The sequence below is a fragment of the Halichoeres trimaculatus genome, unplaced genomic scaffold, assembly GCF_033239565.1.
Source record: "Halichoeres trimaculatus isolate MK-OKI-2021-1 unplaced genomic scaffold, fHalTri1.1 fHalTri1_scaffold_14, whole genome shotgun sequence".
Taxonomy (NCBI): Eukaryota; Metazoa; Chordata; class Actinopteri; order Labriformes; family Labridae; genus Halichoeres; species Halichoeres trimaculatus.
In genome coordinates this window covers 16827714-16855711 of record NW_027437192.1, presented here as the reverse complement: position 1 = coordinate 16855711, position 27998 = coordinate 16827714, and the positions used below count along the sequence as shown (strand labels likewise).

At 40.7% G+C, this 27998-nt stretch overlaps 2 protein-coding genes across 2 annotated transcripts in view; one reads left to right on the top strand and one right to left on the bottom strand.

The window, feature by feature from the left end:
- Positions 1-3: 3 nt before the first annotated feature.
- dync1li1 (dynein, cytoplasmic 1, light intermediate chain 1) lies at positions 4-8832 on the bottom strand. The gene is made up of 13 exons (XM_074686155.1): positions 8612-8832; positions 8299-8372; positions 6539-6655; positions 6182-6412; positions 5782-5933; positions 5540-5633; positions 4964-5099; positions 4772-4883; positions 4464-4523; positions 4288-4332; positions 4090-4177; positions 3878-4000; positions 4-1395 (listed from the first exon to the last, which is right to left on the bottom strand). The coding sequence occupies exons 1-13, from the start codon at positions 8713-8715 to the stop codon at positions 1277-1279; spliced, it is 1455 nt and encodes a 484-aa protein (XP_074542256.1). The 5' UTR covers positions 8716-8832; the 3' UTR covers positions 4-1276.
- A 1059-nt stretch (positions 8833-9891) lies between these two features.
- The window catches only part of cpne4b (copine IVb), a 35078-nt gene continuing 16971 nt past the window's right edge, over positions 9892-27998 (top strand). The window contains exons 1-7 of the mRNA XM_074686154.1: positions 9892-10239; positions 15991-16181; positions 20832-21011; positions 24733-24804; positions 25086-25160; positions 25679-25762; positions 25841-25930. Of these exons, the coding sequence (XP_074542255.1) occupies positions 16011-16181; positions 20832-21011; positions 24733-24804; positions 25086-25160; positions 25679-25762; positions 25841-25930 (672 nt within the window). The 5' untranslated portion in view covers positions 9892-10239; positions 15991-16010. The remainder of the gene's footprint in view (positions 10240-15990; positions 16182-20831; positions 21012-24732; positions 24805-25085; positions 25161-25678; positions 25763-25840; positions 25931-27998) is intronic.

The window sequence follows — 27998 nt, the reverse complement described above, 5'->3', positions numbered from 1 at the left end:
ATACACCTTTTATTTGACTGATTAACAGATCTGATTATACAAACGCCAACACAGAGCTCTGAAATAACAGGACCAATCAGCGAGACAATGACTGTACATTCTTGGTGTGACCCTCCCATGATCTGATCCCATCTCCCGCCCACAACCCTTTCCCGCAGTTAACTATTCAACTGAATCACTAGTGCTTCTTTCTGTACAAGTAAAGCTCATCTACCCAGCTACCCCCTCCCTTTTTCAGTGCACTGTCTGTTGTCTACAGGTCGGAGCAGTATGTACCACCAGGAGAGGATTGGCCAATTGTAGAACTGAGTGTCATGATGGACCGTAAGTGTCTTCTTCACAGGACTAGTGCTCTAGTGTAAAATCTTTTTCTTGTCATGTTTGGTTTGTGTAGTCTAGCAGACAGTGCTGCTGCGATATTAGTGTACGCACCATTTTAAGAGCTTGTAGTGTAAAAGCATAGTAATGTTTTTGCCTTTTGGTTGAAATGCAAACAGCCAAAAATCTCTTGACGTACAGGTCTAGGTTGAAGTAACGTAATATTCTCCACTCTCATACATACATACATACATACATACATACACACACACACACACACACACTCGCACACACAAATACTGGTATGTTTTTCCCTTCATCTTAAAAAAACAAGACTGTTTGCAATTTTGTTTCAGGCATTTTTTTGTTCTCAATCTCTTCCTCTGGCCAAGCATGACTTGCCCCACATACATCAAAACACACAATCATCCCTAAAGTACCCAAGTACAAATTCTTCCACATGCGCCCTTCAGCTGTTCCTACAGTAAAAAGACTAACTGCACCATCACAAGAAATGGATGGATAAAACACCCACACTTCATTCTTGCAATCACTCTTCTTCAACCCTGCCTCTCACTTCTTGTCCCCCATCTCCATTCCTCCCATTGGTCCCCCACACCCATTTCCTCTCATGTAGCAGACAGTCTTGTATGTAACAGTGACAAATACTGGCCTTCAGCATAACAGCCAGGAAGAGAAGAGAAGAGAGGGAGGAGTTAAAGGAGTAGGAAAAGGATGTAGGAGGGAGGAGAAGGAGGATTCTTCTCAAAGTGAAAGATGACAAGGAGGTGAACTTGTTTCCCACCCCTCCTTTTCCCCAACACCCCTCTTTCTCCCTGCATCTTTGTGATGGAATGGAGAGAGGGAGGACAAGTGAGGGAGGTGGGATATGACTGAGGAGGAAGGCGGGGAGAATGGAGGGGGTGGGGAAGGAGAGCGGGGTGAAGTGTGTTGGTCTTCATGTGTCCTGGCCATCAGTGGCAGGGGTCTCGTTGGCATTGGGCAAGTCTGAGTCACTCTCCCGGCTGGATATGCGGTCTAGCTCTGCCTGTACGTCCCCCAGGCCCAGCTTTGAACCTGCATCAGGTACATGATCAAAGTCCTTCATTATAGACATCACCAGAGATAATGAAAGCATTTCAAATGAAGGCGCAGTTTCTTTCATTAGTAGTTAAGGCACAATGCAGTATTCACAAATCCATTTACACATGGTTATACTAAGAGCTGGGTGAGATAATAAGCAAAGACAAATTTCAAGGATAAACAATAAAGATACAATGTTTATACCTTGCTGTTTATAACCAGTGTTGGTCTTGTACTGGCATTATAAACCAATCTAACAGCAGTAGGGATGGGTACCTTCACATCTGAAATAACACAGTACCTGGCAATCGGTATCAGGACTCAATGGTACCAATTTTCAGTACTTTTGTGTGTTAATGTGGCAATAAATGTTAATTTGTTTCACAATAAAATCTGAAAGTTTTTCAGACTTTCAGTTTTCAGACATAAAACTTGCAAATGTTAAAAGTATTTTGGTTAATCTGAATAGACCTTTCTTGTATCAACAGCACCACTGTCAAAAGTAGAGTCGCAGTTCTAAAATGTGATTGTAAAAGTAAATTGATATCATTGTGTAACCCCTGTGGAACAATTAGAAAATAGTTCCTATGTTTTCATTTCTCCAGTTTGCTTTCATTAGCAATGCTTACTCTCTTTACTTCCTATGTTTTTTACGGAGCATTTCTCTCCCTTTAGTGGGTGTAGAAACGTGATGTTGAAAATAAAACCACTTATCTGTCTCATTTCACATGTTTCACTTTCTTTCAAACATAAAAATGAAAAGAGAAAAAAACATTTAAATCATGTGGTTTGATGAAATTATGCAAGATGGATGTTTTCACTGTGTAGGTTTGTTTTAAGGATGTCCTGATACTGATTTTTTGACTCACAATCCAATCTGATTTTTTTATGACATGTTTTGCCGATACAGATCCAATACCTTTCTCTGATAAACTTTGTACTCCATTGGGTGATTTAGTTGTAAATGACCAATCATATTTGCTGTATTAAAGTGAGCCCTGCTGATACCTCCTTGAGGGAAACTCACTTTGCAAATGTTGTAAGATGCTGGTTTACTATCATTGCTTTCCAAAGAGAAGTAGTCCCACACAGCAGACATGTTTGCAACATGGTTTGATTTACAGCAGCCATAAAGCGCTAAGGTGCTGAAAACGAATTGGTTCCGATCACGTCACGAAGTCCAATACTATTTTAATCCTCCAAAAATAGCCACAGATACCGATCAGTGTATCGGATCAGAACATCCCTCGTTTGTTTATCACTCCCTAATCTTTACAGTTAGATAAAAATCAAACATTCAACGACATTGTGTTCATGTTATTGTGGAGTTGGTAGATCAAATATGAATTTTTCCAACCTTTTTGCCCAGCCTTAGTTAGAATCATGTGTAATGTTTGTGGTTGATGTTGGCGAAGTTAGTGATGAGAATGCAATGCAGCATGCACAAAAAAGGGGCAGAAAACAAGTGGAGGAGCAGAATGGAGACAGGGCATTTGAAAGGGAAATATAGAGGCTGCAAATGCAAAGAAATCATCTACTAATCAAATCTTGTTGAGCCTGTCATGGCTGGCACTGTTTTCTCCCACTGAGAGATGTGAGAAGAAAAGAGCCGAACCCTGAGGTCCGTTGACCGATTCACTGTGATTCTTTACTTACATTTGAATCTTGTACTATATATCAAATCAACACAAATGAAACCAAATCCTTGAAAAAATTCTTCCAATATAATGTCAAACCATGAATAGTGTTGCTATGCTTGAAATGATGTGAAACTGCAAAACTTTTGACTGTTTCTTTTTAACAAAATAAAGATACTAGTGGAAAAATAACCCAACAGCCATGGGATCATCTTCTGAACCACACCCTAAGCAAGATTTTGATTGAACAAAGAGTTTTGCAAAAACTTATCTGTCCACTGTACAAAAGTAAATATGTGATATGAAAAGTATGATCCCAGAAAAAGGGGGTCAAAGAAATATAAGGATGCTTACGGGAAGGAACAATAACGTGAGCAAGCATTAGTAAATGAGGAATATCTCTCACACACACCTTAACGTGGCCAGCATCCTCTGACTAGTGCACACACACACACACACACACATTATGAATGATGTTAAGAGTGAGATTACACAACAGACAGCTATGAGCAGAGTAAGGAATGAAAAGACAGTCACATAGATAGAAACTAGCTAAAACACATAGATTAGAGTTAGTGATTATGTTTGACAGTTGCACTCAGACCCTTTCATCATTCTCTTTACAGTGTTTAATGTCAATATCTGGAGCAGAGGACAGGAGAGGAAGGAGGTAAGGAAATGATGGATGAATGGCTGGATGGATGGAAGGTGTAAAATGAAAAACCAAAAAGAAGCTGGGTGAAACATTGGGGCTGAAAAGCCTTAATCCAAGTACAACCAGTAAGTTGTCACTTCTTCCCAAAAAGATACTTAAAGCATGTCCGAAATTGCTGTCTCACCTGACTTGCGTACTGTTCCTGGAGTGTTGTTACCGCCGCCTGGCGTCCCGGGTCCCCCTGTTCCTGCTTTCTTTGTCAGTAGACTGTTAAAGAAGTTGGCCAAGACACCCTCACTAGTCTGACCTGAAAACACAAGAGATAGAGTTAAAAAAACGGCACCACAAGTCCATGCACTAAGGTGGTTTAGTGCAGGGACAGGGCACATGACATACCTGACTGTGGCATAGCGTTAGCTACGTTGGCCGCTGCTGAGCGATTACTCGTCCTGGGAGATCCAGTTGGTGCTCTGCTGGTGGTGTCCTGTAAATGAAAACGGTTTATTTCACACATGCAAACACTGGAAGGAGGTTTTATTCCTTTATTTCAGAAGTGTAATTGAAAATAATTAAATAGATAAAAAGGGCACTCACCACTGGCCGCCCTGCTGTCACAGCGGGCTGTTTGGCGAGCAGTGACTGCAAATTAAATCACAACATGCACACCCACTTTAATTAGTATTTAATTAACATATTAAGACCCTCGAGTCATATGTAATTGGTATTGCAGGAACAAGTGGCTTTTAAACATAACAAAAATGTTTTCTGACCTGCAGTTTTACCAGAAAAACTTGATCGTCTTCTGCCTGAATCTCCTTTTCGTGTACAATCTAGTGACAAGGAAAGCAAAGAAATCGTAATCACATACAGCTCTACAGCAGCTTTTAAATTTGAGTGCACAAAACCCTTAAAATCCCTGCAGGGATCTCAGTTAAAGATTAGTGCAGTGGCTTGGAAAAAGTTATGTAAAAAGTAATGATACATAACATTACAGCAGCACATAATAAGGTACAGTGTGAGCTTAGCATGCCTAATAGGATCTTTATAAGTTAGCCGATTTAGAAGTGAAAGCTCGCACCTTTCTGACTGGCGGTTTGACTACGACGTCCTCAAAGCTGTCGTCAGCTTTTACCGTCTGGAAGTTCTCGTGGAGTATGGCAATCTTCTTCTCGTTGTCCCAGCCCGACGGACTGATGGGGAAGAGAAAGGGTTAAAAAAAAAACACAACTGATCACACAGCGCTGCGCAAGTCATATGAAGGCAGGCTTACATGAAGACGGCGTCTCTTTCCACCACTTGTGCTGGGCAGTGAAAAGGGAAGCCATAGAGTCTGTGGACCAAATATTTGTACAGGATGTCCAGGTTTTTCATCTCCTTCACTGATGTGTAAACCAGAGACGCACCATCTGATAAAGCTGTCAAGGACATTTTGAACACAGGCACTCTCTCCATTTAGCACTGACTAGAGAGCAGTTCTGGGTTATATGACTTTTATCAAACTCTCTTTGCAGCAAAGCAATATGAACACCATTAATTCAGACGCAGCGGACAGTGCTGAAAACATTACAATAATAGGGGAGCTGCCTCAGAATAGAACACCTTGTAATGTCAGGTTCATCATGCTCCATCACCAAACAGCTGGGTGCAAAGACAACGCATGCTTAAATATGAATTGATGCCTTAAAAGTGCACATCTGACAGCAAAACAGCAGAGTCAGTGTTATTGATCCACGGCCCTACTTAAAATCCAGCCTATTCTGTGCTGATCGATACTTTCACTGTTTACTGACACTTCAAAGTTGTTGCTTGGTCAACTTTCAGCCCTAAGCAACGTTCAGAAGGATACACTGCAAACAGAAACGTCTGATGTGGGACTGGATGAAGTCCAAGTGTTCATCTCTGTAGTCATGCTCCTTCTCCAACGTGCTGATGGCGTCGCACTGTGGTCAGATAATTGGGTGTCACACAGAATATACAAATATATTACAAAAATACAGAAGGCTTTCTTGAAAATGCTCACATTTTTACATTTTGAGGTGATAGGATTTTTGTTTACATATACTATAGGGAGTCAGTGTGTGTGTGTACCTTAGTGCAGACCACCACCACTGGTATCCCCAGATTGTGTGTTAGTGTGTTGTCTCCTAACGGCAGCAGCACACTCTCTTCATCTTCTCCCCTCCTCTGTGGGGTGCCATCCTCCCCACCTGGCTCTGTGTATTCCTGGAACTGTTTTACAACTGGACATACATTTGAAAAAAAAAAAGCATTCGTTGGAAAATACTTTTTCGAAAGCATTACTTGTCATCATTTTTCTAACCAGTCCTCTGAAAGTTTGAGCAATTCCACTTCAATTTTGAGAAAAGCTCCTTATCTGAAAATTTTTCTGCCCAGCTAAAGCTTTGTGACCAGAAAAAATAAAACCTAACATATACTTTGTTTCAATTTTCATCTGCTAACAGGTCTGAGTGCTCCCTGTGTGACTCACGCCTGTGCTCCAGCTCCCGCAGTGTTTCTGGGGCGACCCGGAGTTTGTCGATGTGTTCCCTAGCGACGGCTGCCCACTTCTGGAGAGAGTCCAGGGCGTTCCAAGGCCGTGACATGTCCAACGTTATCAGCAGCAGCGTGTCACTGATTGAGTCCACTGGAACAGCTACTCCTTGAAGACCTTTATGGTAAAGGTCTCCATCTAACACCCACGCATTACACCGAGTGTGGTCTAAACACACAGGACAAATAGAAAGGTAAATACACCTCACACAGCTTTAATGCTGGGGACCTTAAGTAGTGCCATCAAAAAAGAACAGAAAGGATACAGAGGATTCATGAAAAAGGAAGCGGTTACCATCGATATCGTCATCATGGACATTGAAGTAGAGGTATTCCAGCCCACGCCCTTTCATGTATTCTTCAACACCCTGAAGTTTTGCAACCAAGGTGGTTTTCCCTGAACCAACCTCACCTAAACACACACAGAACAGTAAGTTAAAAAAAGGGATGAAAACTCAAACATGCCAATACAACATGCAAATTTTAATCTAGCACTGAAGTACATTTTAAATGCAGACATAAACTCTAAACATGGATATGGTCATTATCAGTAAATCTACACATTACATCCTTGATTAAACCAGCAATAGCCAGTAAAAAATTTTCACCAAAAACACGAGGTGCCATCTAAAAGACGCTTCCTACAATTAACAGAGAAGTCCAAAAGTAAACTTTTCTCCCAAAACAAATGAAACATAAAATCATTTCATTTTTGTAAATTCACCTAAAAAAAATAGATCAGCACATATCTACATGTCATCATTACAACAATATTGTTATCCACAGAAACCAACATCCCAATATGATCATTCATAAAGACCCACTCATACAACTCTGAATATATACCAAAAATAGTATGGAGAATAACTTAATGTGAACAAGCCAAGCTTACCAAGTTAGCACCATTATATTTTAGCATGAGACATAAATAACAGGTTTTAACAGATCTGCCTTTACAGTTTTGTTGCATTCAGATAAAATTCAAATGATCCATCAGCTATACTTGGATTAATTTGTTTCACTGCAATGGCCAAAATCCTGCAATTTGTGTTTAGAATGTGATCTATTTATGCCACTTCATGTCATTATTGCTGAACGCTGTAATTGCACATTGCATTTTTCTCATACCATGCAAGCCTGCTTTAAAAATTCATCCTTTCATCGATTAAAGTTATGCTCCAGCTCTCCATAGATGGATATAATGCAGTAAATATTCCAGGACTATTGACACATCCAGTGGTACCATAATGTTAAAATTGCTGTTTTCATGAAAAATCGACAGCCTAATCCATAAATCTCCAGCTAATGGACAGCACTTATTTTAGCATCAGTGTCTTCAAAGGTGAGAGCAGCATTGTTATTGTTATTGTCTGTTTGAAGGCCAGGGCTGCATCCGGTGCTGCTGCTGTATGTCATATTAGGTTGAACCGACAGGGGGACTCAATGCATCATAAAGCAGAGATTGCTGATGTTGTCATGGATAACACAACACACTGAACATTGGAAACCAACTCGCTGATTAGCTGGAATGGGTAGCAGGCTGCGGATTATCCCAGGCGGATGTGTGGACAGTGCGCGTTTACGTGCGTGTGTGCCTAGCATTAGGGACACGAGGACCGAGCGAGACAGGGAGGCACCCTGTCTGCTCCAGTATCACAAAGCCTCGTGGCCTGCTTAAAAATACACACAGGCTGATGATTTGTCTTGTCCTCTCAGCATCATCTCCACCTAGCTGCAGCTAGCATCACTGGATGCTAGAATGACTTGCAGGGTTTCAAAGCGGCCTGAATTTCTCCTCTTTCAAGATGAGGTACTGTGCGCGCGCCCGTGCTCGTGCGCGCGTGTAGGCGCTCAGAAAAAAATACACCTGTCTCTATTTGCCCGCGGACGAATTCACAACATGAAGACCAAACACAACCAATCCAGAGAAGGGTGAGCTTGACTATGAAGCAGTATTAAGTCCTCTAAAAGGAGATCACAGCTACTGTGCTATTAAAGCTAATGATGCCTATTGGCTAGCCAGGACAGACTGCAGACATGTACACAGATACCCACCCATGACCAGGACATTTTTCCCCGACGGTAGCTTTGATCTTGAATGGGTTGACACTTCACTTAGGATGGTAGACCTGCAGACAGAAGAGCCGCTGTCACAAATCAGCTAAAAATGGCCAATTCATTCATTAAAAACAACGACTAACAGCGTTAGCTAGTGCTGCTGTGTCACCAGCGTCCAGTCAGTCTGGTGCTGATGCTAGCTAGCATCGTTAGCAGACTAGCTGTCAAACCATCCTCCTCCAGCACAATGGACCCGCTACGCTTAAAAACCCTGCTCACTAAGACCCGGCTCTTATAACATTTAGCCTACCATAAGTCCTGCCCGTCCTCCTCCTCTGTGTTGGTGCTTTCCAGTGTGTTTTTCGGTCCCGCTGAGGTGGAGGATAATAACGCACTCCTCCCTGAAGTCGCCATCTTCGCAGGGTTTGTACACCGAGCAGAGCGCCCGGATGTAGCGGCTGTGTGCTAAGCTAGCCTGGTGGTGCACAACCGCACCACACCGCACGCCGGGGCCGGGGCGTGGTCCGCCCGCACAAAGCTGAGCTCGCTGCTCCAGACATGACATGATCTCATCCACCGCAAAATGACAACACTGGACCGGCTGTGCACTCTATGTCAAACCAGGAAAGGACCATGGAATTAAAATATATTTATATCTTTCCAAAACAAATCTTTGATCAAGGCTGCTGCTTTATAAGAATGTTGTGGTTACTGTAACTGATGCGTAAATGAGGACCCAAATTATCAGATGGTGCAGACCCAAAGCTGTTGTGACAACTACGAGCTATTAGAAAACATCACGTTTGTCCTAGTCGATTTAACAGGATAAATGGGCTTTCAAAAGATCCACACAAATCCGTTTTAGGCTATATCCTCTTAAAAATCATTGCCCTACAAATCAATGCCTTGATTTGTTAATAATATGGCGCTTTGCCTAAGCCTACAGGATAGAAATGAAGCTGTAATACCATGTAAGAACTGGATGCGGTTCAAATTGACTATTATGCAAAGACTAGAAGATGTGGAGCTGCAGTGATTTTGGATCATATTCAAAAATTTAATTAGATATAGTTTAGTCTCTACTTTGTGAAGCAAAAAGTTTGACGTACGAACATAACAAAATCTTACAGTAAACACCTCGTGCTGCTCGGCACGCAAATTTGAATTCAAGTCTTTGACAGGTATAATAGTTGAATCCCACGAGGACTTAAACAACCTATGTGTTGAACGATAAAATGAAAAAGGTGGCAATGGCAATTTAGCCTAAATACAAAATTAACTAATCAAAACTGTTTTTGACGACTATTTGTAGGATTATTGCAGCTGTAATACCTCCTCATACGCTGTTATAACGTTTGAAAGTCATCTGGAACCGCGAATTTGTTGGGCACTGCGTGAACCTTAAAATCCAAGTGGTCTCAGGTGTGCGGTCAACCCTGATTACAAAACCGGCGAGGCACATCGCATCCAATCAAAGCTGAGACCCAGAAAATCAATTTGGAAAGTGTGACAAGTTTGTTGTAACGCCCTCCAGATGGCGCTGACGCACCGCGCTCAAAGGTGGCTGGTCCCTGGGCACGGTGCGCTCTCTGCGGCCCCCGGTGGAGCCGGCGAATTACAAACTCCAGTTAAGTGGCGCACCGTCCTCCTCCTCCTCTCCTCCTCCTCCTCTTCCTCCCCATCTTTCACCCAGAGTCAACCCAGGCGCAGGAAAGGAGCGCATCCTCACCGTGCTGCCCCGTGGGGATCAGAAAGCATCACTGTGAGGCTGTCAGCGCTGAAACCGGCTGGGCTCTGCAGTGTTAGAGGGAGAAACATATAGACAAAGAGAGTGAGGGGAGGGAGATGGGTCCGGAGGCGCTGAGGTATCCGTGATTGTGAACTACACGGTGGTGAAGTTGTTCGGCTCCGCTCGGATCTTTCTTCCAGGTCGTTGAGGTGAGTTTTCTCTCAGCAGCAGCCCGGATGCTGCATGTCTTACCTGGTGCATGAGATGGGCTGCTGCAACATTTGTCCTGAACATTTTACTGTAACCAGATGTTTACCGTGTGATCCAGTTTTATGACATACATATCTGCATCATACTTCATGCAAAGCAGTTTGTGTGACTTCTTTAATATGAGGATTTATAGAATTTTTTTTTTTTGGCAAATCATCAGACAACTGGTGTTTTCACTATCAGGGAACAGACTAGTCCACAGTGACTTGTGAAATCCTCTAGTCCAGGAAACACTAGTAACTACCTTGTAGGCTTATCTTAGTGAGATATGCTGTAATTTAATTCCGTCAAGAGTGCTATACAACAAGATAAGCCCTATGAGAGGGGAAGATCCTCTCTCTGTTCCCCTCTCACTTGTCTGCCTTTCTTCAATTTTTTTTTGTCTCACCCCAGCTCTCTAATCCCCCTCTCACTACCCTGTGTCTCCCTCACTCTCTCCCTGCTTTGGTCTCTCTGTCAGCTCTAATAACACTGCGAGTTTGCAACAGCAGACTGCTTCACTACTGATACTCCTCTCTGTCTTTGCTCAGACTCCGCCGCCTTTCATGTGTCCACTCCTCGTCCACCAGCTGTCACCTTGCACAATTCATATTCCACAAAGGGTAACATAACATGTCACTTAGTTTTTGAGGCTTTTTCCTGCTCATGCTGTGGCAGCAGGCTGATGTTATCGGCTGATAATCAATAAGCTATGTCAATGTGTGACGGGGCAATTACAGTGTACTTGAATGTTATGGACTGTCCTGTGGCTGAATCATTAGTGTCAGACCTGGCACAACCAGTTTTATATGCATTAACACATGAAGGTGAACAGACACACAAGCACACATGCACTCACAGACACACTCACAAAGTCAAGGGTCATAGCTATCGAGCTGTGGGATGATTGATTGTGTCAGTGTGGAGAAGAAGAGCAGGCAGAGAGGAGCCTTGGAATGGTTGTAGGGGATCTCATACAGCCTAACAATCAATTATGACTATTCTGGTTTAAGTTTGTCAGTAATTTGATTTGCATACAAGTGTCAGGGTATTCAAACCACTTTTTCACAAAAGCATTTTCTCTGATTCTGCCACTTTTTCCTTTTTTGATTTGACAACAAATAATCCAGAAAAATATTGTGATTTTATGCAGCAATCATGTTGTGAATGATGCTCTGTGATTAATGTAAGTCAATCTATCTGTAGAGACGGGAAAGAGTTTTTCTCAATTCAGCCAGAATGAAAACACGTAACTGTCCTCACAAATGCATTCAAGCTCAAGACATCCGATATCAGTCTTGGCATAACCACTGTTTGGGATTCCCCACTTCTCCAAGAATCCATCCTCAGGTGACATATATAAACATTTTCCGACACCTCTGGCAACACATCAAAAGCTGACTTTTAGATGCAGAGAAGGAAAATCCAGCACAGAGTTCCCTTTCAGTAGTTACTATAGAAATCCTGCACATACTCCGTCACTGTCAGTGTCATCTGCTGTCAACCGGAACAGACAAGCATCTGCTGGTTCCAGCACATACACACACACACACCCACCTATTCACCTATTCACCCACGCAACACACACACACACACACACACACACACACACACACACACACACACACACACACACACACACACACACACACACACACACACACACAGAAAAATGGACCGTTATTTACACACTGAAGCAATCTTCCTACACCCCACCTTCTCACTGTTCTGCTGCTCACACCTGCCCTGCTGCCCCGATCATGTCCGTTTCTCTGTACACAGCTCGTTTCTGTGTGCTTTAGCTAAAAATAATCACCAGAAGCCAAACACACACATAGAACATGAATTATGAAAGAAAGACAGCAGCAGAGAAAAAGGAGGGGAGAGGCATTCAGGTCAGAGTCAGACCCAGTTCCAAGAGCTCTTCTCCCTCAGGATGATACTACCAGACCGCTGCATTAATATTCAGTTTGTACCATCAAGCACTTCAGAGCTGTGGTTATCCGCTAGCTTACACTTACTGAACTAGAGGCCAATAAAACTCATAGCCCAATTCTGTAGTCCAGGGGCTGGGAAAATTGATCTGCTTATCTGGACATTAAATATAAATCTGATCCAGCATTTTAAACTAGATGCACTTCAGCTTTCAGCTTTAAATGTATTAAATATATATATGTATCTATACAAATCATGCTTAAAGAGAATATTGCATATTAAACTGTTCTTCAACACTTAACATTGTCTGAAAATGGCTGTGGAATTAGTCAATCATTGATTTTCACACAAAAGGGAACAGCACACATTAAGAGGAAGGAGTGGCTGTTTTCAGTATAGCTGTTCAGAACGTTCAGCGTCATATCGTATGATGTACCATAGGGGACACAAATTCTCTGACTCAGTTTTGATCCAATGTGCATAATAGGTGATTGTAACTAAGAGTGGGCATTTCCGGTTGTTTTTAATGTGTTTCTTTTATTGTATAACATTCAATTTCACCATTCATTAAGATAGGATACTGTTTGAAATATGGTGATAGATCAGATTTATTGGATCATCATCCAGTGTAAGGTGTTTACAACTGCTGCTCTAATTAAACATTTACATTAATGATTGTTAAATATTTTGTATGTTTCTGTAATTCTTAGTCCACTAGGATGTGCTAGTGCTTAAATCAAATTTATATATTTAATGCTAAACTATAGTTGCTTTTTTCCTTGAATGTTCAACTGTACTGTACAAAAAAAGGAAAGTAAACTAAATTGCCATGTTTTGAGTAAGAAATTACAATAATTTACTGTCATTCCTGAACAGAATTTGTTTCTGACTTCCCTGAGAATTCAAGTTTTCTGGCAAGAATTCTCTGAGAAACAAAGGGTCAGAGATAAAGTACTTCATGATGCTGGTTGGTTTTCTCGTTTTTATGACAGGTGGTCTAATGGATGTGTTAAGCACTGTATGACGTGTAGATATCGTGGTATATTTATAATGCTACAATGTCTTCAAAGGTATTGTGCTGTAATAGTAATTTGGTGATGAGGTAAATTCTAGAGAATACTCTCCTTTACATATAAAGCTACAGCTTGGTGATATGTTATATTTTGAATACATTAGTGTTTAACTTTTCTATTTCACACTACTTGGTGAGTTTCTAAGTATCCTTTATTCCAAAAACAACATACTTTCAAAGAGTATTAAAGGTCCTATATTATGCTCCTTTTCTGCAGTTTAATATGGATCATTGATGTCTTCATGAAATGGTAGTAACATGTTTTGGTCCAAAAAGCCAATAAATCAAGCACAGCAGCATTGTTTCCAGGCTCTCATAGCCCCTCTGTTCAGAACGCTCTTGATTTAGTGGGCGTGACCTTCATATGTAAATGAGCCACCGCTCTTCTGTGCCACTGAGAGCGGCGCCACGAGCTCCGAGTGCACAATGTTTAGAAACGGTGAGCTCATTTACCGTAACACTACAGGCTAAAACAGGATAACCACAGCTAAAGTTAGCATCCTGAAGCTAACACAGAGACAGGGGGGAAACTGAGGAAAAGCTCTTACATCTGCTCCACAGCACACAGCATTTAAAATACTCACATTTCCAGGGTCCGTGGTTTGTTAGTGGATGGTTGGTAATGTGCCTGGATTCAGGACCAGTCTGTTTGCTAGCCCTCTGTTGTACTGTCCAAAGTTAGAAAAGCAGTCGGCCGTGAAATGACTAGCACACACATGCACAGTTTTACTGAGTGTAGCTGGCACATTTCCTTGATAAATGAACTCTAACCACTTAGTCTTGTCTTCTTCTGAGATGGGAAGCTTGTGCATGGAACTATGTGGCTGTTTACAGCCAAAAACAGAGCAGTGATGGCTCCTCAACTTTGGCATTCTCCTCCCCACTGCTGGGGAAGGGAGTGGGCAGGGAAGGGGTTCTGGGGTTACTCAACTGTTCCAGTAGACCAATCAGGTCAGACTTGCTCCTGATTGGTCAAAAAAGAGAATCCCTGACGTTGGCAAATCCCCAAAATCCAAACAGCTCGTTTTAGGTCAGGATTTTACATTCACAAGCACCACTAAGTACAGGTTTTGTCATTAAATATCACATTTTGTGGGCTGGGAGGAAAGCCAAAGACCCACAAATTTCACTAAAATACTCAATAAAGTGTTTTTTTGATTTTTTTAAAGTAATTATTTTCTTTTCCACCTCAACTTCTGTATGGTAAGCTACGCTAGCAGTTGGAAGTTAGCTATTTTGAGAGTTAGCATTTACTGTGACAAGATTAGCCTAGCAGTCATCGTACGGGCTAACCTTAGAGTTAGCCCCAACAGTAAACCTCAACAACTAAATCGAGATTAGTTAGTAGCCATTATGCTAGCAAAACCTACAATAAGCAGTCACACTTTACTCTACTAACCTGTTATAAAATCCTACATCAAATGACAAATTTTACACTTCAATTACATGTTCACAGCTTGGTTCTAAACATAGCTGTGGTTTTATAACTGAATTCTTTTTAAAATCCATTTTAATTTTATTAAACATATAAAGTTAGGCAAAATCCAACATACTCAAACCATCTCTTGGCCTCATAATCCCTCACCAGTTAATTGATGTCATTGAAAAAAACAGGCTTGGCCGTTATTGTGCGGAAGAACTAAGTGTTTAAACAATTTCTAGAGAGATCATTCACACCCACACAGATGGATAAATGTGTCTCAGCTCTGTGTACATATTAGATGGTGGGTAGATATTACATTCAGTCACAGGAGTCCATGTATCATCAGGAACTTTATAAGGAACTGTAAAAAAGCGTGTGTAATTCTACTCCAACAGGTGCAATAAAAGAGAAAGGAGGGTGTAAATGACGCCAATCAAGCTGAGTCTGTACCAGCCCACACAGGTCTGAAAAAAGATCTAATTAAGCAGAATAATTGGAAACACCTGTGTGGGTGGTTGATGGATGTTTTGGGCCTCTAAAAAGTGGCACAGTTATCCCATGTAACACATTAAATATATTGCTATGTGATACTGACCAGTGCTCATGTATCTCGTGAGGTGTTTGCTTCCAGCACATCCCCTTCACTGTAGCTGATGTAACGTGTGGTTCACTTTCTCTAAAGAGCTTGATAAAGCTCTCACCTTGAGTTTTTCATTGAAATTTGTTTAAACTCACTTGATGATTTCTCAATCTTTTGACATTATGAGGGCAGAAATGTTCGTGTCACAGCGATTAGATGCTTGTCAGTATTCTATTTAGGGACTTTGAACACTATACAGTCTGTGGAAACCTGAGGAGGAACACAGGCTTTTGTTCTAGATACTCAGCAGAGCACGTTGTTGTATATCTATGTGTGTGTCAGTGTGTGTGCATGCTATGTTCGTCCTCATCTGTGAAAAAAATCTGCACATACTTCCAAGTGTATGTTTTCAGTCACATGTTTGAATGCGTATTTGTGTGGGTTTGTGTCCGCAGTGGTTATGTGTGTATTTGGGGACCTTGTGTTGTATTTTGTGGCTTCAGTCCTGACCTTGAACAGTTTGAGCGTTGTCTGCTTAGTCAGGGCCACTGCACCTGCTCGTGTCAGAGCAAACAACTGTTACATTACACTGCAGCATCTATCTGCCCGTGCACATATTCATCTATCTGTGAATTCATCTATACACCTATACATCTATTCTAATTTTGCTTACATTCTTCTCTCTTTGCCTCTCTTGACAGTGTGTGATTGTGCATTCAGCATGAGTAACATCTACGAGTCTGCAGAGGCCACGCTGGGCTTTATCAGCTCTCCATGCCTGACCAAAGTGGAGCTGAGAGTGGCCTGCCGAGGGATCTCGGATCGCGACGCTCTCTCCAAACCTGACCCCTGCGTCGTGCTGAAGATGCAGTCGCACGGACAGTGGTTTGAGGTATGGCTAAGGGATGATGCAGGGTGAAGGGGTTGACTGAAGTGTGGTCTCAGTGTAGATAGACTGTTTTGTGAGCAGAAAATGAAAGTTTTGTGGTCAGATCAGCCAGAGTGTTTATGCAGATGACTTTCAAATTGGTACTCTCTATATTTGGGTCCAGGCAAAGTTCGACCCACTTTTTCCACCTTTTTATGGAAATCTGTAGAGCCCTAAGAGGTAGCCCACATTGTTACAAGTTTTACAATATATTTTCCTGTTACATAAAACCTCTGTTACCTTTGGGTGACCTTTTTTTACTTCTTCAGTGCCACAAAGTTAATCCAATCTCTAGAGACAGTTTCAATGAACGACTACAGAGGTAGCTATTCATTGTTTCCACCCCATCTGTCCATGATCCAGAGTACCAAACAGACTGGCATCAAAACTGCCTGTCTTCTCTGCAGATGATTCATATTAATTTCTCTGTATAGACAACACTTAAAATTATTCAAGCACATCATTGAACTCATGTTTGGATAGATGATTGTGTGTAATCAAGGACTTGCGCTCCTGTGTGTTGCTGTGATTATGCCGCTCACACTACACTGCAGGTTATGTTTGGTGCTCAGTAATAATGGATGCTAATTTCCACAGGAGGCAATGAACAATATAACTTTCCTGGATGTAAGTGTGGACTAAAAACATCCATCAGCATCCTTGGAAATGAAACTGCCCTGGTTTTTGTTTTCAGCCCATTTTCAGACCTCCAAAACAGTCAAGCTGCCCCAGCTGAGCACCAAACTTATTTTTCAGGGCATGCGGGGCAATTTTGTTAGGCTGATTATGATCCAACAGATGGAGACAACATCTTCCTCGGAGAGATTTCATAGCACTCGAAAATAGAAGGGAAAATTTAACAGAATTTCTACCAAGTGTTTTACTCAGCCCCCTCTTTCCCTCAAGAACCAACCTGCTGTTTCAGAGACCTCAGATGGAATCTCCTTCTTAAATTATTTAGAAAAATATATTAGCTGAACTTTGTGAGACACTGCATGAGGAAGGAGGTGAATCTGAATGAAATGGATCATCATCCGTCCTTCGGTTTTATTCCTTTTATCCTAGGAAGAAAGACATATGCTGCGTGAAGTGTCTACCTTTTTAAATATGTAGATAAGCACACCCACACCATACACACATCCTCACACAAATCTAGTGCTACACTGACACACTAAAACAGACATTTATGAATACACACACACACACATACACACACACAGACACACACACATACACACACACTTTTCTCAGAGGCTCAAGATCAAGTGCACAGAAAGTAGTGCAGCATGACAATGTCTGGTGAGACTCCACAAAGCGATATTACACTGCTCTGTTAAATGGTGCATATGTCCATGTTTGTGTGTAAGTGTGAGTGTATTTATGTGCGTGCGTGTGTGTGTGTGTGTGTGTGTGTGTGTGTGTGTGTGTGTGTGTGTGTGTGTGTGTGTGTGTGTGTGAGTGTGTGTGTGTGTGTGTGTGTGTGTGGGTGTGTGTTACTAAAAGCTTCTATGTGGGAGAGTGGGAATGAACAAATGTTATCACCATCCATCAGATTCAGAGGCTCTTAATTGGATAATCTCTCAGAGAAAGTGCTTAAGCCACTGGGCGTGTGAATCAGTGTGTGTGTGTGTGTGTGTGTGTGTGTGTGTGTGTGTGTGTGTGTGTGTGTGTGTGTGTGTGTGTGTGTGTGTGTGTGTGTGTGTGTGTGTGTGTGTGTGTGTGTTCATGATTTGTTTTGCTTTAATGAGATGCCAGCCTATTGAGGTAAGTGTCAGATAAAGGCCAAATCTGTTTGTGTTTCTTGAGTCCGATGATATGCCACTCACTTTGGTGTGTGTGTGTGTGTGTGTGTGTGTGTGTTTGTGTGTGTGAGAGAGAAAGAGTGTTTGCATCTGTGCCAAAGGGTTATCAAGGATAAAAGAATCCCAGTTGTTGCTGCTTGTGTTGAATATGTTTTGTTGGCAGCGCTGAGAAAGACTTTTGTTTGGCTTTTCTATTTCTTTCTGTGACAGGCAGTTAGAGAGAAGAAAATGTGAGATCAATGTTACAACTACAGTCGCCTCTCTGTCAAGTCAAAGCACTTGTGTGATGTAAGCCATCAAAAAGAAAAGGGAGAAAATCTATAATCCCAATTCTGGAGTTGATGAGTGTAAACAGTGTGGTAATGGTATTTGTGGTGATTGCCGCAGTTCTGAAAAGTCTGCAGTGGTTCATGATCGATGCACAGAGGCAGGGTGTTGAATGTTAAATGAAATCTTCATACCTCAGTCCACGTTTGGAAAAAACATAAAATACTGAGTAACAATGCAACTGTGCCTACTGTGAAATAGCAGTTTTATGATTAGTACCCTCAATTAGTCAGGCCCTCTGAATAAGAACATACAATTTGCTTACAGGTTTTCATTCGGAGAGACTGTTTATGTTTGTATGATGCTCAGAAAAATGTGAGACAAAGGCCTTTGTGGTCTTACAGATGGACATAAAGCAGTTCAAAGATTTCTTAAAGCTCCTGTGAGGAGGTTTTTGTTTGGTATTGAAACGGACTGAAATGAATCCTGGTGCCTCTTCATGACCAAACAAAGCCATTAGAAGAAAAAGTCATTTTTCTTTATTTCAGCTTGATGCTTGTGATTGCTACTAGAGAGTTGGTGTCAGACAAAGTGAAGCCGTTTGCAACATTCATTGAGTTTGGGAAACTTTTGAAAATGGTCTCCAGAGTGAAATTTTTCTGAAACACCACAGCCACTGTTGCCATGTAAACAGTTAGCAGGAGTTTTCAGTGGAAATGCTGACATCATGATCTACTTTGTGCATACAACAGTACTATTGTTACAATCGTCGCAGACTACCGCGTTGTGCTTGTGCTGCTCGATCTGCAGAATCTGCTGACTGTCTTTAAACAAAATGAGCATCTATTGCACCACTTCTGCAATTAGCATTCGCCAATACACTTGATACAGTGGTATGGCCCCAGAAAATTAGAGGGAAGGGTAAAATAGGACATTATTATTATTATCATTATTGTTGATATTATTTTTGTTGATATTATTATTTCTTTTTTTTTAAATAATTGTAACCATTCATCCTGAACATACAACACATTAAGTTCCGTAATCGTTGGATTCTCAAGTTTCTTAATGGAACCTAACTGCTGCAACTTAGGCATGATGATGTAATGACCTGTGTCAACCTGGCGGTTTGTGCCTGTTATGAAGCTATCTAGAAAAACTGAACTGAACTGAACTTTGAGGCTCTTCCCATGTCTAAAAAGAAGCTACATGTAAGAAAGGAATATTCCAATTATTGCCCTTTTTATTTTATTTTATTTTATTTTATTTTATTTATTCATTTTATTAAGTAAATGGGTCAAAATGTTTTGCAATGTAAATGTCAAAAACTCAATAAACACATTGTTAAAAAAAAAAAGGAGTATTCCACATTGGCTGACAGAGCCCTGAAATGCCTTCTCTCTTTTGCAACAACCTACTTATGTGAGTCTGGCTTTTGTTTGTTTATAATTTCCTGTTCTAAACAAATGTAATAATTATTGAAAAGGGAATTAAAGTTAGAAAATACATTCTTAAAGTTGACATTTCTTTACATCTTTTGAAACGATGTCTGTTTCCAAAGGGGGGCCCTGGCCAGAAGCAAATACTGTCTGGGGGCCTTGGCATAGTAAAGATTTGAAACCCCTGCGCTAGATGATTGGCCCAATCCTACTTTGGTGGAGATCTACTAAAACTGCTTCCAGACAAGACAGTTATAGTGCCAACTACAGGCCTGGCATTTTGACCACAGCTTTTGCAGTCCCTCTGTTTCCTTGTAAATGCACATTTTTTTCACTTCATTTTTTGCAGTTTGGGGAAACGTTGTCGAGTAAACTGCCTCAAGATTACTGATGAGAGATAAGTTTGATTTTGAGAAAACAGATGGTGATTTTCATGAAACAGCAATTCTTTCAGAGTAATTCAGTTCATTTTTCATGAAGTGTGAAATCAGCAAAGTGACAAGAAGAACTTAACGCTCAAAGCTGACACAAAATGAAATTTACTCACAGGATATTTAATGTGTCGAAAAAGGCTTTTAAACAATTACATCAAGAGATTTATCAAGCCATTACATTTATGTGAAAACAAATAAATCACATTATGAACAAGCAGCAATGTGGAAGTGCAAACTGTTCTTTATTTTTTTTTCTTATTTGTAAAACACAGGTTGTTTTTTTCTTGTGTTGTTTATTTGTTTTGATTTTATAAAGGCTGTGATTTTTGCATTATTTAGTATCAAAAAGTGGGTGGCTACATTGACAGACATGTAGGTGTGTCAGCCTGCAACCAAGATTTCTTTGCCAGTTTCTAGATTTGTCAATTGGTTGGTTGCTATCTTCAACAACTCAGAGGATATCTCTGAGACAGCAGAGTTTGTGTAATGGTTTCACAACTTTTACAAGTTATATATCATTCAGATTCAGTCAGTGTTACTCAACTTTATGGTCCTGGAGGAGTCTGGCTGAGGTCAAGCTCAGTGATGGGATCCTCAAGAATTTCAAACCTACAAAAATTCAGTTCAAGTTTGTGTTTCCATTTATTTATGTCTCTGCTTGTGTGTTTGCAGGTGGACCGCACAGAGGTGATTCGCAGCAGTAGCGGCCCGGTCTTCTCCAAGATCTTCCTGGTGGACTATTACTTTGAGGAGGTTCAGAGGCTCCGCTTTGAGCTGCATGACATCAGCTCTGGAAACAACGGCCTGCGTGATGCTGACTTCCTGGGGGCCATGGAGTGCACCTTAGGCCAGGTCAGCAACACACACCACCTTGTTTATTATACCAGCATACAGGTGCTGCATGTTACTGTCACTTTTAGTCTTTCTCTACCAGATACCCTTTCAATAAAACAGAGATTTCCTAGAAGTCACTGCACAAGCTAAATGATGCATGAAGTTCCAGGTTGATAGGAGCACTTCTGAACACATGTTAACGTGAGGTAAAGAGAGAGAAAGAGATGATATGAGCATGTAATGCCAAGCAGAAGCAGACTTATGTGCAACAGTGTGTACAATTGCATGTACAACACACGCTATTTTTACTGCTGAGGAACACGCCTGTCTGCGTATGCCACCTGTAAGCACTGAGCAGAACAGTTGCAGGATGGGTTATTAAACCTTGTAGCATGCATTTAGCTTGCTGGGATATTAAATGTAGAGTAATGTGGCTTTAATTATAAGATGAGAGAGCAACTTTAAATCAGAGGGAAAACTTTGGCCATGCATGGAATTCTAATGTGACCATTTCACTTGAGGCTGCCTATTGTCACTTTCTGCGTTTACACAGCGCTGTGTCTGTCCTTGAGTCCTTGGTAGGAAAAGTCCAGAGGGCGCTTTGAATTATGTTTTCAAGGCACACTCATATTTGCATATGCTAATAACCACGGCCTTGTTTCGCACTTAGTGGTGTTGTTCTCCTTCTTAATGCTGGAGTTGTAATCAGTATTTTAAGGTTTGTTTTATGAACGTGCATCAAGGAAGTTAAAAGAGCATTTGAGAAGGAAATTGTAATTGCAGGAGCGCTCATTAACAAGTCGAGTGAGTTGATTTTATGAAATTAGCTACTAAATCACATTGTGGGGAAGTACAAAGAGAGATGATAGAAAGAAGTGAAAGTCCTACGTGTCCTTAAATGTTTGTTTCCACCCTTTCTTTCAGATAGGTTATCAGCAACATAAAGCTGTAGGATTTACGTCGCTTGTGAGAGTGGAGATAACTGACAAAGGAAAAGAGGATTTAGAAGAGTCAGGGGAGTTTTGAAGCTGTATAAAACTCTGCTAACATTTTAAACGATTCCAGCAACAACAGTCTGGCTTGTCAGAGGCTTTGTATAGTGATCTTAACATTGTGCCATTTGCTGCTTCAGCATATGAATTATCTTTTTGAATAAACAGAGGCAGCCCCTCTGCCCCACTGGCAGTGTTGTATTGCTGCAACATGTACCCAGGGAGAGAAATATCACAGAAGCATTGTGTCAACAGATCTAACACAGTATGTCAGCAGCCATACAAAACATGCTTTTTTTTTTTCTTTACAAGCTATTAGTTTTAAGGTTGTATAGCACCAGTGGAATGACTGACTCTGAATATATAGGAAGCCACTGACTATTATTTGCTCCATGCAGAGCTTCTGTGTGTCTATCCATCAATTACTGTAACTAGCTGTGCAATGTATTTGAGGGTTCAGCAGCCAAACAGCCATTAATCTTCTCAGGAGTTGGTTTAAGAACCACAGTTTGTCTAGCAGAGAGTGTATCTGATGCATGTTGAATGTCCATAGAAAGCAGAACTCCAAATGAATACTAATGTTGCTGTGGAGCTGCTACATTTGTAAATTCCCGACAAATAGCCCTGCTAAATAAAAAGTTATACGTCTTTAATTTGATGACAAGCTTGTTCCTGTTGCCCCCAGGCAGTGAAAAAAGTAAATGATTGTAGGTGTCAAGGGAATACAGTGAAGTATCCGGGCCACCGTTAAAAAAAAAAAAAAAATCAATAGGATAATGAGAATAAAGTTGTAATGTTACAGGATTTAAGTTGTTATGTTACAACATTAAAGTCATAATGTAACCAGTGATGCCAGTAATGAATTACTTAGTCACGCGTTACCCTTATATGACCACAGTTTTCAGTAACAAGTGATCTAACGCGTTACTTTTTTCAAACCAGTAATCAGATATAAGTTACTAATCGTATTTCTTTTCTTCCTCTGGGAGTGACAGAAGTCCCGTATGCGACAAATCATGTTTTCAGCATGATGAGCACTCACATGTAGTAAATATGGCCATAAATGATTGACAAGTTGTTTGACCTGTACCTGGAAGAAAGTTGGTTAATGTATTTTGCTTTAGCTTCTACTACAACCTCTAACCTCTAACCTCTAATCCATGAGCTGAACCCTCTTTTTAGTTTAAATCCCATCTGTTGATGAGCTGAGCAACATAAAGTAGGCTACCTGCAACAAGGTACGCACCAATGAGCAGGGGCGTGTCCAGACTTTTTAGACTTGGGTGCCCCAACCGAGGCACTGGGGATTATGTGAGTTATGTGCTTATTTATGTTACAAATACAGCATCAATAGGCTACAGCTTTAACAAAAATGAAACTAAAAACCAGACATAACTAAAACAAAGATTTAGAAAAATAAATAATTTAAAGCTAAAATTATGCCTGTTTGTAATGCACCAAAAATAGTACGGTACAAGATTTCTTTAGTCTTATTTTAAAATTCAAAATTGATATATTTTGTTTTAAATCATAGAATACATATTTCAAAACTACCTATGATCTCTGCATTTCCCTTTTTAATAAAACAAGTAGAATCAAACTATCATTCATTGTAGTCAATGCTAAACTGTGCAGCTCTATAAGGTGGTGGAGGGGTGTTGTTAGCAGTTACTGAATGTAACTAAAAAAGTAAGTTGTAATCTAACTTGGTCACCTTCCAAATCAACTAATCACTCGAGTAACCAAGTTACTTTTTAAAGGAGTAATCAGTAATTGAATTACCTTTTCTAATCTAAAGGAGTTTTCAGTGATTTTTGTGTGTGTATGCTCTAAGAAATTAAAAAAAAAAAGATCAGCAAAGAGATGAGATGCAACACTGTCCACAGGGGGTCCAAAAATTTGCACTAGTTACAATTCCTCTCAACTTCTTCCCTTTGAAGTTTTGTACATATGGGAAGACAACTTGAAATAAATATTCATGCATTTTTAGTGGAACAGCAAACAAAACAATCAGCAACTAAACCAGCTTATCTTTCTTTGAAACCCTGTAGACACTCCTTCTGTGTGTCAGACAGAGTTGTCAACAGCAGTGCGTCCTCACAGGAGCTTCGAGTAATGTTTGATTCTAGGATGTCCTTTATTTTGTGTGTAAAATGATCAAAAATGCCTAAAGCTCCCATGACCATATGCCAAACAAAGACTGTACTCAATTTTAATATCGTATTCAAAAACACACATGCTCGTGCACATTTCTTTTTCATGAATAGAGATAAGCTCCAGAGTTAAGCTGCCCAATGTTCAACATGTTTGGTTCACTTTTTGTCATATGTTTTCCTGAGCTTTGGTACCTTTCCAGTGTCCCTGATCCTACTGAGAACTAACTCTATTGCAATATTTATCATCTGTGTCGTCTTTTGATGTCAAGATCACCCAGTGGATCCCCCTCTGTTGCCTAGATTCATGCTTCATTCTGCTCGCACCTGGACAGCTCAAAAAAAAAAAGTTAAAGGTGAAAGAAGTCAGAGCTGGCAGATCAAACCAGTGATATAACCACAGAGAAAATTACATCTGACAGGTACAGAGAAAGGTGACTCAACTGTGCTGCTTTATGTCCACTGGGTGTGTAAGGAGGTAGAGAGCTAACATTAAGTAAAGGTGCTGCGTGACAGCAGGGTGACACTAACAGGACGAGCTGTCTGAGGGAGTCACTGTGTGGATCTTATGCAGGCTGTGTGTCTTTGTTTCAGATCGTCTCCCAGAGGAAACTGACCAAAGCTCTACTCAAGCAGGGAAACACTGCGGGGAAGTCTTCCATAACGGTACGACAGTGTTTTCAAAGTCAGTCAACTTCAATTACGCACATACAAACACACACACACACACACACATGCACATACACAAACACTCAAATCAAGCATGCACCTCTTCTTGCACTCAGACACTCTGAAGATAATTAATTTGACGATGTTTCCTCTCTAGTCTTCTCTCTTCCTCATTTCCATCTCATTTTCTCTCACCTCCTTGTTCTACTTTCCTTCCTGTCTGTCTTTACCTCATCTTCTCTCCCTGCGTTCTTCTCCCCCTCTCCCCCACTTTAAAGGTGACAGCAGAGGAGTTGTCGGGTAATGATGATTACGTTGAACTCTCCTTCAGCGCTCGTAAGCTAGACGACAAGGTTTGTGCGTCCGCTTTCTAAAAAGACTGTGCGTGTTGTCTTTTAATATGAAAGGAGTGAACATTCAGGAAAGTGGAAGAAGGCAGGTGTGTGTGTGGGCAGAAAAAGTGTGTGGGTGGAGGGCCATGGGATTTTGCGTTGAAGAAACTCGCACACAATACACAAGAGTACAATCTGGCATTAGAGAAGGCCTGCTGAGATTGGTGGCCACCCTCCCCAATAACCCCTCCCCTCCTATCTCACCACACATGGATAACTATATTAATTTTCAGCCGTCACACACATACACACACACAGAGCTACGGATGACTAACCCAAACAAGTTGTACCTCGAGGGAACGATGAAAGAAAGCAAGGGAGGGGCAGGTAAATTGGAGAGGACAGGAAAGGGATTTCATGGAAGAAATAAAGAGGAGAAAAACAGGGTGAAAAGATGATTCTGTTAGGCTGTGAATGATTTATGGTGATCAAAGGCAACTCTGATGCAACACCTTACATCTGAGTTTTCCCCTCTGAAGGATTTCTTCAGCAAGTCAGACCCTTTTCTGGAGATTTTCAGGATAAATGATGATGGGACTGAGTCACTCGTACACAGAACTGAGGTAATAACATTCACAAGAGACACACGTTGTTTCCTGCCTTTGCATGTGATCACTGAAAGATGTTTCCTTTACCAATAGACGGTCATGAACAACCTGAGCCCAAACTGGAAATCCTTCAAAGTTTCTCTGAACACACTCTGCAGCGGGGACCAGGACAGGGAGCTAAAGGTAAGTCTGCTTTAGTAATTTAAATTAGTTAGTATCAACGTCAGGTTTGGAATCAACCTCAGTTAGTGCCTGAAATAAAGAGTCAGATATTATCAAATACACCAAAACCAAAATACCATAAACCAAAATGATGAAGCTCTTAAAAATTGTCACGTTGTATCACCTGATTATGGCAAAGAATGACGACATGGTGCAACAGAGATTGTTATGTTCATCAAAGCTGGAAATTTGTCAGCAGTCAGGGTTTTAGACTAGAGATAGACTGATATGGATTTTTCTGGGCCAATACCGATACTGATTATTAGTAGGTAAGGAGAATTATAACCGATATTTGAAGCCGATATTCATTTGCAATCAAAGTGAAAATATTGGCGTAAAAAAAATTGAACAATACAAACTCCAACACTTAACTTCAATCAAATACCTTCAACCATATGTTTATTAAACAGCTCCCAGGCTTAGCAGCATGTTTTATAAAGTTAAATGAAAACTTAAAAAGTAAATAGATAAAGTTTTCTACAGCAAAAAAAGTTTTAAAAAATGTCTATGTAACTGCAATAAAACTGGACAGAATCGAGTTTATGCTGCCTTTTACAGGCATGTAATGCAGTTGCAGTTTTCTGTTTGGTTTTACATGACTGATTTAAAATGACCATCTAGGGCTTCCATAGGGTAGACAGGGAGAAACTCTGTGCAGAGGAGCATCAGAGCCAAAACAACATAGTTTTTGGGTTTCAGAATGAGTTTCATATCAGCCGTCGCATTAAAAAAAAGCCAGTGCCAAATATTGGCCCTGATACTCAGCCTATCCCTTTTTTAGACACCATAGTTATTCTTGTGAACTTTAATCACACAAGTGTCACATCAGCCTCATGCAAGGAGGAATGACAGTCAGCTCCCCAAAAGTGAAGACAAATTACTTTGAAATACCCTCAAGCTTGGTTTATGCATGATGCGTCTAAATGACGTCATTTTAGTAGCGTTGCCCTCTTGTGCGGCCCTTCTCAAGTGGAAAATGTCTGTGCTGCACACATCCAACAAATTCCAGCTGCCGATCAGAGACGCACAGGCAAATTGGTGGACAAACATGAGTTCATCACCTAATCTTCTCTGATAAGATACACTCTTTCTCAACTCTTTGATCCATTTGTTATGAGTTGGAGGGATGGGTCCATTTTAAGACAATAAGCCCGTGAGCTAATAAAGTAGAAAAAGTGATCATTTGTCGAGTACACTTTTGCAAGTTATTGCTGAAAACAAGCCCAAAGGGGAGAGCAGGGGGAAAATATTGATGCCCCAAACTTGTTCAGCCTTTTGCAGGATATAAACATATGCATATAATCAGCAGGAAACTGCTTACACCTGTTGCATGCATCAATTTTTGCAGGATATATTATAGCCAACATGGTGTTGATATGGTAACCTCTATGTAAAACTTTACGCTGCAGAAGACCGTGTCTAGCACACACTGAGGAGGTATGCATAGAGCTTAATATCTGCTCCTATTGGTCTTCAGTCAAAGGTCCCAGGCCGCACGCCGTGAGTTATTAGACAAGTTGAATGCCAGATTGTAAATGTTCTTAATGAGTCTTTTTTTGCTTTGACTTCAGATTTAAAAATTGATCCATAATTAATTCAGTGGGAAGAAGGACTGCAATGAAAAGTGGGGGAAGTGTGATTTTTCAAAACATCTTATTTGGAAAAAGCTAAACAAATGCGAGCCAGGAAGATTAAATTTGATAGTTGTGTCAGCAAATAAATAAAAAAAACACCATCAGAAAAAAAGATTGTTTATAAGTTTTAAACCAACACAATTTTTTACCCCAACAGTTCTTCTCAGACACGGTTTCTGTCATCATACATATTTGTCACCATGATAGTTTGTTTTATAATGTTTATTTATATGCAAGCCTTAGTTTGGATTAGTTATTCAGTGCTTCAAAAAATGGTTGATGACAGCTGTGTTGTCAAATACAACTTCTGCAGTCCTATGTGCACTGAAAAGGGACACTGAGAGGGAATAAAACTACAGAAGTTCTTCCCGTTTTATGCAACCAAAGAGGAGATG